This window comes from Cololabis saira, chromosome 3, assembly GCF_033807715.1.
Source record: "Cololabis saira isolate AMF1-May2022 chromosome 3, fColSai1.1, whole genome shotgun sequence".
NCBI classification, from domain to species: Eukaryota; Metazoa; Chordata; class Actinopteri; order Beloniformes; family Belonidae; genus Cololabis; species Cololabis saira.
In genome coordinates, this window is record NC_084589.1 from 21,070,946 (window position 1) to 21,083,410 (window position 12,465).

Consider the following 12,465-nt stretch of genomic DNA (forward strand, 5'->3'; position numbering starts at 1 on the left):
TATATATATAAAATCATTATTTATTATTGTGTATCTTTATCTGTTTAACATTGTTTTGTAAGGCAACATTTTACATTTTTCTGGTGTATGAAGCAAACTAAGGTGTAGATATGGATGCCCTAATTGTCCTCTGTACCTTTAAGGGAACCATGCACCTTTTTCATCCAGCAGATTCTGTGTGATATGAACTACCATCATTATACAGGGACCCGTCTCTCCATAGTAGGGCAGATGAGGAAGGACTGACACTGCAACGAGCAATCCCTGTCACCGATGCAGTGTTAGTCTATGAACAAAGAAGGTTGCATTTTTTTCACTGCTGCAATTCTTTCTTGTAAACTTTTTCTTTTTCAATTCTAATATTAGCTCTTGTTTAAGGATGTGTACTCTTGCGGTCCATGTGCTTTTGGGACTTTTTCTTTGTGCATCCTACCAGTGCTTGGACTGTCCTTTTGGGTGTGAGTGTTTTGCTGTCACCTGCACGGTGAAATGTGTCTCCCAGGCACTGCTCGTCGTGCCACAGAATCTCCCAGGATATGCCAGGACTCTCATCATCACAGGGAATAATATTCACCAGATTGGACCGGATTCATTTAAAGAGCTGGAAAATGTCACTAACATCATTTTAAGCAATAACAGGTGAGAATGTCAGCTTTGGTTTTTTTTCTTTGTGTGTGTGTGTGTGTGTGTGTGTGTGTGTGTGTGTGTGTGTGTGTGTGTGTGTGTGTGTGTGTGTGTGTGTGTGTGTGTGTGTGTGTGTGTGTGTGTGTGTGTGTGTGTGTGTGTGTGTGTGTGTGTGTGTGTGTGTGTGTGTGTGTGTGTGTGTGTGTGTGTGTGTAGCCATATTTGGACAATATGACTAACTTTGTTTTATGTTAACATAAATAAATGAATACTATCTTTATCTGTGAATTGGTTGTTATTTAAAAGATGTGTTACTTGTTTCCGGTTACAAGAATGGTGACATTTCTAAGAGCAGGTGTTACAGTGTTAGTCATCTTCTCAGGATTACAGAGTTGGCATCTCACTCCTTCTCTGCCCTCGCCAACCTGCGCTTCCTGGACCTCAGTGGAAACCAGCTGGCGCTCATTCATCCAGAGTCTCTCAGCATACCCGGTAGTCCGCTTCAGGAGCTCAACCTGAGCCGATCACTCTACAACTTCACTGCCCTGACGGACCTCACCACTGCCCTGCGCTGGGGGGGTGTCTCAGGGCTCCTCCGCCTTGATCTCTCTGGAAACAACCTTCCCTTGCTGCCGCCTGGAATGTTCTCCCACGTTCCCAATCTGCAGCAGCTCCGTCTCACCAACAACTCTTTGCTGGCTGTCTACAGCGGGACCTTTTCTGGCATGGATCATCTGGAGATGCTGGACCTGACACACAACGCCCTCAGTACTTTCAAGGCCGACGCTCTACAAGAGCTGGAGAGACTTGGAAGCATTAAAATACTACTCGGCAACAACCCCTACGTCTGCTCTTGTGAGATCAATGGTTTTGTAACTTGGCTGAACAAATCAAAAGCGTGGGTGGATATGGATGTTGTTAGATGTGGCTCACCAGAGGGATTAACCAACTCGCAGCTTCGAGGTCTCTCCATCCAAGCCATTGGCTGTGTTGTTCCAGTCCACGCTGAGGTGACAGACCTCACCCTGCAGACGTCCTACGTCTTCCTGGGGCTGGTGCTGGGGTTGGTGGGCATGGTTTTTCTCTTTGTGCTCTACCTGAATCGCGATGGTATGAAGAAATGGATTATCGAGACAAGAGATGCATGTCAAGATATTTTGGAGGGCTATCAGTACCGTTATGAGATTGACTCAGACCCTCGGCTTGGGCGCGTTCCAGCAGATAACAGCAGGGCTCAAAGGCATGTAGGATTAGCTCTGTCACAACAGCTGCCAAGTGACACCTGTATTGTCCAGGGCTCCACAGAAACACACACCAAAAGGGCGGCAACCTCCCCTCCTGCAGACTTATGATCGTCAACATTTATAGAAACAGATGAAGTAGACGAGATAGAGGACAGTTTTACTGCTGTTTGGAGCTCACTATATATACTGTAGTTGTAACCTGTCATTAACCCTTTAAAGGAGATGTGAAAAAAACAACATTTACTTTGATAGAAACCATTTGGTTGGGTGTTTGAAGTCACAATCAACTCAAAAATGTTGAGATAATACAACCCTGACTAGTTCTGCTTAGGTTTGAAAGCACATAATTGAGTAAACCATTCAGATTTACAGGTTTCTGTGACATCACGCACACAGATCAGAGTTATCTCACCAAACATTACATCTTGCTGCATTTTATCATATGTCTGAACTGGGTAGCACGAAGCAGTAACTCTGATCTCAATATGTGGTCGAGTTGTTAATGTCACAAATCTTTTATAAGACCTCAGAACATTTTCAACTTTTTAAAAACGACTGTAATAAACTCCTTTCAAAGGGCCTTTGTGTTTTTTGGGGCACTGAAACATTATCTGTGACTGGAATTATCTTCATCGCACATTTTAATAAACCTAATTTAGACAGCTTTAGTAATGTTCTAGAGATGCCATTTTTACTCTTGCTTTTGGGGAATGTTGTAATAACACACTGAAAATAAAATATACAATATCTTAGAAGCATGGGAAGAGTGTGTTGACTTAAACTTAAGAGTAAATCTTTATTATGCCATATAAGCTTAAGTAAAATATTGGAGCAAAAACTTCTCTAATGAAGTGTTTGTGTTTATTGTTCTTAGTAGCTCCTATAACGTTATCTGTATTGCTATATATTCAGTATATAAAAGGGACATGAACGCTGTATATGCTCACATTTAACTATGAGTAAAACATTTGTCTACTTAATTTTCTGGTCGTGTTCTGTCACTGTGAATGTTTTGTTCCTTTACAATGTCAAAGAATGTGTGATTAAGTATCTCCATGCAGTGAAAATGGGGCAGAGTGAAAGATATTGTTTGGAAACACACCTGCAGCTGTGCAGCTGTGCAGCCCTGCGCTGACGGACAATGTAAAGCTCAAACTGCCATGTTGGTGATAGTCCATGGGCCAGACCAGATATCAGTACCACTCAAGGTGACAAAACTAGCTTATGATTTTTGAAAAGATCCATGTCTATAGATGATATTTTGGTATGACAACCCTTCCTGAGTGGCAGCTGGATCATAGTTATCAGCTCATGAAGTCACCCACCCCCTTCAGAAAATTACATTTTAGATGCTTGTTTATAAAACTAAGCTGGTTCCTTATCTCATTGTGGTGTCCTTTATGTTGTGTATTTGCATGATAAAGACCAGTTTGTGACATTAGTGGCTGTTATAGTTTCATAGGAGCCTAATGATGCTCTTCTAGTTTAAGGCTCACAATGACCTGTAACAATGATATAGTATGGGGTATATTATACATTTCTTGAATCCTTATGGTCCTGTGAGTATTCCAGTTTTTGTATTTTGTGTCTCTGTTGTTCCTAGATGACACAGGGCTGAGGGCTAAAAGATAGTATATCATTTAGGCGAAAATTGTGTAAAAATGTGTGTTGTTTATAGTTTAAAGAGCTGCAGTGACCTCTATGTTGGTCAGAAAGATTCACATCTTAGCTTGAATGAATGCTTAAAAGGTCCCCTTTGACAGACATTGACAGATATCCTGTACATGAGTCTAAACCAGGATATGCAGCAGCATCTAAAATTTAATTTTAGTATGTAATGCTGGTGCATATCCTGGTGCATCATTAGGCTCCTATGAAACTATAACAGCCACTAGGCTAGTGTCACAAACTGGTCTTTATCATGCAAATACAGGACATAAAGGATACCACAATGAGATAAGGAACCAGCTTAGTTTTATAAACAAGCATCTAAAATTAAATTTTCTGAAGGGGGTGGTAACTTCATGAGCTGATAATAACTATGATACAGCTGCCACTCGGGAAGGGTTATCATACCAAAATATCTATAGACATGGATCTTTTCAAAAATCACAAGTAAGTTTTGTCACCTTGAGTGGTACTGAAAAGTGAAATTTTGGGGCTCTGGCCCATGGAAAATTTACAGAAAGTTCAAAGATTCAGTCGTTCGCATTTTACTTTTTTTTTTGTCAATTCCTTGTTGCTGCACCCTGGTGTAGTTTAAATCCATCCCTTATTATTTTTGACTATTCAGTGCGCGCTTATGTCGGGTTGATGGTTTATACCCGCCTCTCGTGACGTCACCGCTCACCTGTGGGTGGGTGTCAGGATCTGGGATTAGCTGTAGCCGCAGGTAATAACCAAACATTGGGACACACGGCAACACAGGGTACTCCCTTTTCATTTTTAGCCCAAAGAGACGACACGGAAGAGCCGGCTCACGTCGGCGGGGCTCAGCGCCGGACTCCAGGTACCAGCTTTTCAAAGTTTGTTCTCCGTCTGAAGTCTAAATTATGGTTCCGCGTTAAATCGACGCAGAACCTACGCCGTAAGGTACGCGTCGACACGCAACGTACGGTGGGCGTCGCTGCGTTGGTGTAACGCGGAACCATAAATCAGCCTTGAGTCTCTTTCTTCGCCAGACTTCCGCGGTCTGCTCGCTGAACAAGTTACCAGGGAGTAAACGCCGACACCACGGGCTCTTCTTATGCGGTAAGTGGACGTTTTTGCAAGTAAAAACTAAAACCAGTAACTGCTGAATGGGGTTTGGTAATAACTGCACGCATTAGGACGAGGACGGGTCCAAAGAAATGGGGATAATTTCCTTTATCAAACAAGCAATCAGTGCACCTAGTTTTACACTGCAAAAACTCAAAAGCTTAACAAGAATTTTGTCTTATTTCTAGTTAAAATGTTTCATTTTTAGTAAAAAAAAAAAAAAAAAAAAATCTCATTACACTTAAAACAAGACTCATCGATGGAAAAAACAACAATTTTCACCTATTTCAAGTAGATTTTCATTTAAAATAAGTAGAAAAATCTGCCAGTGGAACAAGATTTTGTTGCTTGTAATGAGAAGATAAATCTTGTCACACTGAGAGATTTTTCTACTTATTTAAAGTGAAAATTTACTTGAAACGGGTGAAAATTGTCAAATAACAAGTTATTTTTCTGGTAATGACTCTTGTTTTAATTGTAATGAGATTTTTTGACTAAAAATGAGACATTTTAACTAGAAATAAGACAAATATTCCCGGTAAGATTTTGAGTTTTTGCAGTGTATTTACATTCTCAGTCATTCAGGGCGGATATTTTAGTGGAAGATATTGTTACCTTCTCTGCTTTTTATTTGTATTACTTTGGTTTTCATCGTGCTTTTAAAGGTGTAAACCTGTGTTGCAAGAAAAGGGGCGGTTCACTGGTTTATAAACAATCCTGTTCCCCCTCAGGTCCCAGGAGCTCTGAGCCATGCCTGGCCGCAGCGCAGGGGCTCCCCAGACGTCCCGCCATGACAAACACCACAGCGCCAGCTCCAGACGGGACAACTACAGACAGTCTCGGACTGCATCCAAGGACAGCACGGCCAGCCACGACTCCTACAAGGATTCCCACGGGGAGCACCTACGGGAGCACCACACTGACCACTCCCGGTATTCAGAAAACAAGCATGGTCGCAGCAGAAGTCTGCCACGAAACGGCACAGGACGAGGCTCCGAAACCATAGGATTTATTCCAGGGTCAGCGGACAACACGCCTGCGAGCAGACCGACCTGCGGCTCCTGTACGTCCATGGGCTGGAGTGGCTGCAAGGCTCTCATCTGCTGTGTACTGACCTGTGGATTTTATGGCAGCCGAGAGCCATGCTTACCTGTTAATGAGAGCTCCACAGACCATCCCCCCAAAGCAGGTAGTGCGCCCCACCCTCCTAACGGCATGGCTGTTACCAACCCCACCTGCGGTATCCCTGTGGAGCCAGTAAAGTCCAACAAAACTCCCAAGTTGCCGGCAAGTGAAAGCTTCCGGTACCAGGATGTGCGCATTAGAGGTCAGACTGTAAAGTATCCAGTTAACGCCCCGAAACGGACCCGTATACCCAAGGAGAAAGGAGAAACCCAGCGACCAGTCAGCAACACCAGCCTGTTGTCCAATGATTACTATGACTTAGATGAGCAGTGCGACAGCACGGACGTTGACTCTCTCATCACCAAGAAGCTGCTGGAGCTTTATGCTCTTCATCAGATCGACCAGCTGGCCAAGTGCACCTCTGACTCGTCTTTCTCTCGCAAGACAAACGAGATCAGTGAGCTCATCTACAGCATTGCTCAGGACTACAACCTCGAGGAGCAGGAGGCCGAGTGCAAGCTGGTGCACGGAGTTATCCGCATCAGCACGCGTAAAGGCAAGAGGAACAAGAGCCATCAGCCAGCAGGGCAGCGTCCGAATGGCAGGAGCGACGGGACCCTCCCTGACAGTGGCAATGAGACTATGACCCACACTTTCATGAGCAGTGACTGTAAGAATATCTTTCCACGGCTTTGTTTGACACTAATAATTACTGCAAAGTAAATATTTATGATACAATTAGACTCAAAATATTACTATCCGGCCATAACATGTCAAATATTCCAATCACCTGACCCACTTTTTCCACAGTGACTCAGTGTCTTTTGGAACGCAGCTGCTTTTGTTTGTCTTTCAGTCGTAAGAATCGTAACAGCGGTGGCCAATAACAGTCCATTTGTCAGAGACAAGCTGACACAAGTATACGGTGTCAACTAAAACATTGCAAAATAACAAAGATGACCAGATAATCTCTTAGTTCAGAGCACTTTAGTGTCAGTTGAGAAGTGCTTTGTCTACTCGTGTTCATTTTGTCTTTCTTTCTTTTCATTCCCTGCTGCAGTTCCAGAGGTGAAAGTGTCTGAACAGACGCCATCAGACAAGCTGGCAAGGGAAATGAGACTTTACAGTGATAGAAGTAAGTATACGTGAGGAAATTTTCCATTACAGGCTCACAGGGCCTTTCCCGGCTGTTTTTGAAACTTTTTGGGTTTAAAAAGCACGTATGAGGAATTAAGATATCACGGTATTAAATTGCATGTCACCAGCCACAGCCTCCATTTGTCCTGGTGTAATTCCCACCCTGGTGTGTGAGTCAGCATGCACAGCTTAGACTCTAAAACCGATTGTGCCCAATGCACCTGCAGCGCTTTTTTTTTTACCCCCTCTCTAATTTCCAGTAACATACTACTGACAGTAAAAACCCTGCATTCATCCTCTTTTCACATTGCAATCCATGGCTCATTAAAAGCCTTCTCGGCACTTCTGCCACCTAACACCAACCCATCCGCCTGCCTCATTCTGACCCTCCAGCTCAGCGGTCATGCTACACCATCTACTAAAGCTACAGATCGAGTCACATTAAATATATGCCTCATAATGTTCCCCCATGTCTTCTGTAATTTTAGCAAACAACTTGGGTTACAGGTGGATTGTTGTGCAGCAGGCTTGCAGCTTGCTTTTTTCTTTCACCCTCCTTGCTGTTCTGTGACAAGGCGGTTAAAGAAAGAGGTGTCTTGTTACTGCTCTTTGAATGAGAGTAAACCACATGGTATTTGTGCAACTTTTGCATTGAGGCCTGGGAATGTGTCAACATCTTGGACTGAGTAAAAGTGTAACGGTGCTCATCTTGTGTGAACAAAATATTAAAATGAATAAAATTCATGTTCTATTTCACCTTCCAGCATATTCTTCCAGCACTGCCACGGGCTACCACTATGACACCGAAACGGACTCCTCAGGTGCTCCTCTGCTTATTTGATGAACGCAGAGCCCAAAAGTGCCTGTACTGGCAAATTCTGTAGCCAGTTTCTCCCCTTTATTGTCATTTATGCTGTTACTGAGTGGAGCACCTTTTCCCTTGGACTAGTTATATTTCTCCTTTTTAGTGGTCAAGATGATAGGAGGGGTTCCTATGTCGAGGACCCTTATCTTTCTTTCATATGACCAACAGGAGGTTGTTTTTTTTTGTCCATGTAGGGATGTGAGTTTATTTTAATTTGCATGCAGTGTTTAACGTTTAAGTGGCTGCTGTAGATGTAAAATCAGCAGTCTGGAGCCTGCAGATAGTAGAGGTTGATGTTAGAACGTGACCGTCCTCATTCCTTTTGTTTATAAAAGTTGTGTATGTTCATGCTTATTGTCTCCTGCCATTTCTTTAGGTTCCTAAGATGCAATTTGTTTTCTTTTTTTTTACCTGTATTGTTACAAGCCATATTTTGATGTTACTTTGTGCAATATGGTTTCCATTTTTTATATTATACAGTGTCTTATTTTACCAAAATAAAACTATGTGCTGTTTTACAGTTCCTGTGTTGTTGCTTTTTAATTAAGAAAATTACCTAATATGTGTCCTTGTAAAGGTTTCTTGTTATTATTTTCTTGCAGAGCCTTTTTTCCTTTTTTTTAACAAGCCACAATTCATGAAGTCTGTACATGAGCTTCCCTGTATATTTTTTAGATAAATATTCTCAAATCTCAGCAATTTTTCTCCTTTTTTTTTCTTTTTGTTTGTCTTTGGCTCATTTCCCTCTTTATCTGTGGGATTAGTGTTGTCAGGCTCATCTCCCCTAGGTCAGTGTTGTGGCAAGCAGGCAGGCATTTTGTGCCCTCAGCAAAAAGAAGAACTTGTTTGGCGGGTTCTTACAGAAAGGAAATAAAATCCTTGTCTTTGTCTTTGCTATTTATTACAAAAAGAAAAAGCGGTGCAGAAACCAAGGCTGATTTTAGGAATCTAATCTCTTTTAATTACTTTGTTTTATTTACAAACAGCACTAACAGGTTTTGTTGAAAATAATACACACCTCAGACTCTAGGTGACAGGTATGTTTCTTCAGTTATTGACATGAAAAAAAATGTTACCAGCTGGTGTGTGTGTATAATCTATACACAGTGGTTTTGAAGTATTCTGTGACTGAGGTTTTAGTGCAGTGAAACAAGACAAAAAAAATCAGATCATAGACTTGCATCGACAAAATGTTTCTTAAACATTCTTGAGATTGTGCTTTAGTTTCCATGAAAAGCAGATAAAGATTTCTTCACTCATGCTGGAAAAAAACTAAACTGCAAATGATGAATGTCTGTCTGTATTTCTGTGTCACATTTTGACCTCCTATGGATCTCTTTCCCTGCGTAACCCCCATTTCCTCCCTCCAACTCACTGCCCTCACCAGTATATTCCTGTTTTACCTGTATGAGGCGTCACGTCAAGACTCACAGTTTCACAACTGACATACCGCAGAGCCACGGCGCAGGATGAATCACACCAACTACTGCATATGGACTTCCTAAATCGTTAAATATAACTTTTGTCCATGACTTTAATATTCTTAAAAGTTGCTCAATGTCAAAAAAAAGAAAAAAGTGAATGTGTACATCGCTCCAATGAGTTGTAATTTCCATTGGGGGGCGACAACACACCACTTTGTAATTTAAAAAATGACAACAAAAAAACATTGCCCTTATACTTTAATTTTCCATATTGAATAAGCGATAATGAGAGAGCATATTACACAAGAGTGTGTAACTTTCCTAGAGATATTTATTATTCTCTCTATGTTCTGGCAGGGGTTTCTGAGTAATTAGCATGTTTTCCTTGTGCATGAGTGGGTATTTCTCCAGGTACTTCAGTTTCTTCCTACACTTCTAAAACGGTCATGTTCAGCTAATTGGAGATTTTAAATAGACCACAGGAGGGAGTGTGAGTGCATGTGGTTATCTGTCTGTAAGTGGGCCTGCAGTAGACAGGAGTACACCTGTCCAGGCTCCAGCACATCCTGGTGATCCTATGTAGGACGAAGTGAGTATAAATAATGGATGGGTGATGTTTCACGTGTAATATTAACTGAGTACATATGACACTGAAATGTTTTTGTAATGTCTGACTATGAATATTTGTCATACTGTTAAGAATGTATAAGTAATGGGCCATATTAAATACAATGCTGCCTACTGAGTTTGAAGCCTTGCAGGTTCCCCTTAGATTTAGAATACTTTCTGTAGGTTTCTGCCAAATAATTAAGGTTTGTATCAAGTAAATATATTATCAGTGTATCAACACATTGCCCTTTAAAAGATATGATAAGGTAGCTACATAAATCGTTTACAGAATTTTACTGATGAAAACTTTTTTCAAGGCATCCGTTCCCTTTTCCCAGAAAACACTCGTCATTAGAAGAATTAAAAAACAAAAATGTTGAGTTCAACATGGCTGTCAATATGGACCTGCCAAGTGAATTACAGTATTAAGGAAGTTCACAGTGGCTAAACACACAGGATAAACATTCACTGTAACATTCAGTGTATAAAAATATATTTATTTGAACTTTTATGCCAATACACGCAACATTTATTTACAACAATGAAATAAAAAAAAAAGATTCTTAACAAAAGATCAAGGACACGGACAGTAAAGCACAGTCAGCCCTCGTGTGGAAAGTAAAATCTTTCCACTTCATTGAAGGAAATCTGCTCAGACAGAGCTAAAGTGACCTCGGCTTCAGTGTAAATGTCAGCAAATCATATTCCTGTGCTCAGCAAATCACACTTTTTCTTGGCTCTTATAAGTGTGCTTCATAGCAACCCCCTGTCGGGAGTCCTTACATTTCATGAGAGGGTGCTGCACGGATGCTGTCAGAAGCATCCTCGTTCAAAATGTTCAACTTTCTTCAGGATAGTTTTCACAAAGTCCACAGCTCCTATCTTTAGAAGAGCATGTCGACCAGCAGTTCCAGCAGGTTAGCCTGGCCTATGACGGGCCGGAAGAACAGTTCAGTGATGAGGCTGGGTGTGATGCCTTGCAGCGTGGAGGCTGTGAGGAGGATTCGAGCAAAGCGCTCCTGCTGCCCTGGGTGAAGGAGCTGGACCACCTCGCTCAGAGCATGCTGAGCTTCCTGTTGTAAGCCCTCAACAAACAGGCCCGCCTTTAAATTTGGTACATCTGTTGATGGTAAACATAGAAAACTTGGATCAAATGGATGCATAATAAAGTTTTGCACATCATGCTTTTGCAAAAGTAAAATTCTTTAGTCTGAAGAGATTAATTATTTCAATTCATACCTGGATTAAATATCGTGGTCCCTTTCAGGTACGCATACTCCTTTGGGCTCAAATCCAAACTCCAAAACTTTTTAAGGCAAGACTTGAGTTTACTGACGCCTGCCACGGTGGGCTGCTCCCTTTCCAGCTCCGGGCTTTCCTGACGGTTCAGGAGAATCTTTTTCAGCATGCTGTCAGCAGGGACGTCTACAACCTCAAAGTCCACGTGCTCCTGGGCCAGACCCAAAATGAAGAGAGGAGCCCAGCAACTTTTCAGAAGTGCAAACTGGTCACTTGATGGTAGCTGGTTGAAAGCAGGTAAGTTCTTCATGAAATGAACAGTTTTCACCAGGACGGCTGACGCTGCTTTGCAGATCTCAGTGGGTCTTTTCAAGCACAGGGTCCTGCGCGCCTCACATTTGCATCTATGAGGAACTGAACTGTAGTCAAAGTGGTCTTGACTTGGTCTGCTGCTATCCATTTGGCTCAGGATGTTATAGAGGATAGGATTCAAAAACCTATCACTGCTGGTCAAACAATGACATTCCTTATCCATCTTTTTTTGCATGAATAATCTGTCTGTAGTTAAATGTGTGTGTCCTTCAGAGGATAGGCTCTTTATGAGAATGTGAGCGCTGCTGCCTTTGCTTCCTCGAGCCTCCCTGTATTTATAGAGCCAACCCTCCGCCCCCTGCTTGGTGGACCTTGAATTGTCAATACGCTCTATGCGAAAAACAACCATGTGCTCTGCCAGGTGATTGCTGGAATTACCCTGGGAAACCAATAAGCTTTTCTCAATGAAAAGTAGCTGCGGGAGTAACGCATTGATATCTAGAGGGTTGGGCCTTATCTCGTAACTGGTGTCATTAACCCAGGCAGTACCATGCTACCAAGGACTACAGAGGTAATCAGCCTCACACCGTGTCACTGCACCCGCCAGCTCACACCTGCTGAGCTGGAAACAGGCCAGGACACAAGTAGGGCATTGACCGAGCAGTTCATTCCCCAAAAAGTGCAGTTCAAGTTTATGAAATTCCATATACGGTTCAGTCAGGGATAATGCCAAACAAGTTCATGATCACAAGGAGTGACAGAGCAACAAAGAACCTCACAGAAAGAAAAAAAAGATGGTTTAAGGCTAGGAAAGATCATTTTTAACTGTCAGTCTGAAGAGCCTCCAGTAAGCAACTGCACACCACAACATACGAGCAGGTAATGTTTGTTTCTTTAACACATAGGTTGTTCAGTCACAAACTGTCTGACATAACCGGTAGAGTAAAGGATAAGGTTAGCTGCAGATAATTACCGTCTGAGGGGTTTGAGTGATTTATTATTTACATTTAAAGGAATATAAATAACCTTTTTCATGTTAAGATATCAGTTTCTTTATTCAGTTTTAGGAAACACCATCTAACTATTGGCCTCTCCTGTTTCTACTATCAGTTAAAACACATGAGGTTTC

The 12,465-nt window shown here is 42.0% G+C and overlaps 3 protein-coding genes across 4 annotated transcripts; 2 read left to right on the forward strand and 1 right to left on the reverse strand.

The window, feature by feature from the left end:
- On the forward strand, positions 1-3,016 carry LOC133427638 (trophoblast glycoprotein-like). Its single transcript, XM_061716483.1, has 2 exons — positions 1-639; positions 1,007-3,016. The coding sequence occupies exons 1-2, from the start codon at positions 380-382 to the stop codon at positions 1,974-1,976; spliced, it is 1,230 nt and encodes a 409-aa protein (XP_061572467.1). The 5' UTR covers positions 1-379; the 3' UTR covers positions 1,977-3,016.
- Positions 3,017-4,216: 1,200 nt separating this feature from the next.
- On the forward strand, positions 4,217-8,272 carry kdf1a (keratinocyte differentiation factor 1a). Of its 2 annotated transcripts, XM_061718292.1 has the most exons (5): positions 4,218-4,377; positions 4,550-4,619; positions 5,357-6,420; positions 6,811-6,885; positions 7,652-8,272. In XM_061718292.1, exons 3-5 carry the CDS (start codon positions 5,376-5,378, stop codon positions 7,726-7,728), a joined length of 1,197 nt encoding a protein of 398 aa, XP_061574276.1. In that variant the 5' UTR covers positions 4,218-4,377; positions 4,550-4,619; positions 5,357-5,375; the 3' UTR covers positions 7,729-8,272. The 2 variants fall into 2 exon arrangements, with proteins under 2 accessions (XP_061574277.1, XP_061574276.1); XM_061718293.1 differs by lacking the exon at positions 4,550-4,619 and having other exon boundaries at positions 4,217-4,377.
- Positions 8,273-10,249: 1,977 nt separating this feature from the next.
- On the reverse strand, positions 10,250-11,654 carry nr0b2a (nuclear receptor subfamily 0, group B, member 2a). Its single transcript, XM_061718294.1, has 2 exons — positions 11,025-11,654; positions 10,250-10,905 (listed from the first exon to the last, which is right to left on the reverse strand). The coding sequence occupies exons 1-2, from the start codon at positions 11,569-11,571 to the stop codon at positions 10,670-10,672; spliced, it is 783 nt and encodes a 260-aa protein (XP_061574278.1). The 5' UTR covers positions 11,572-11,654; the 3' UTR covers positions 10,250-10,669.
- Between the last annotated feature and the right edge of the window lie 811 nt (positions 11,655-12,465).

Bases quoted from the DNA above. Each gene is read 5' to 3' on its own strand.
- LOC133427638 (XM_061716483.1), top strand. From the start codon at position 380: ATGTGTACTCTTGCGGTCCATGTGCTTTTGGGACTTTTTCTTTGTGCA. The intron at 640-1,006 runs GTGAGAATGTCA...TCATCTTCTCAG, and splicing joins ATCATTTTAAGCAATAACAG to GATTACAGAGTTGGCATCTC.
- kdf1a (XM_061718293.1), top strand. From the start codon at position 5,376: ATGCCTGGCCGCAGCGCAGGGGCTCCCCAGACGTCCCGCCATGACAAA. The intron at 6,421-6,810 runs GTAAGAATATCT...TCCCTGCTGCAG, and splicing joins CACTTTCATGAGCAGTGACT to TTCCAGAGGTGAAAGTGTCT. The intron at 6,886-7,651 runs GTAAGTATACGT...TTCACCTTCCAG, and splicing joins GAGACTTTACAGTGATAGAA to CATATTCTTCCAGCACTGCC.
- nr0b2a (XM_061718294.1), bottom strand. From the start codon at position 11,571: ATGCAAAAAAAGATGGATAAGGAATGTCATTGTTTGACCAGCAGTGAT. The intron at 10,906-11,024 runs GTATGAATTGAA...TACCATCAACAG, and splicing joins GACCACGATATTTAATCCAG to ATGTACCAAATTTAAAGGCG.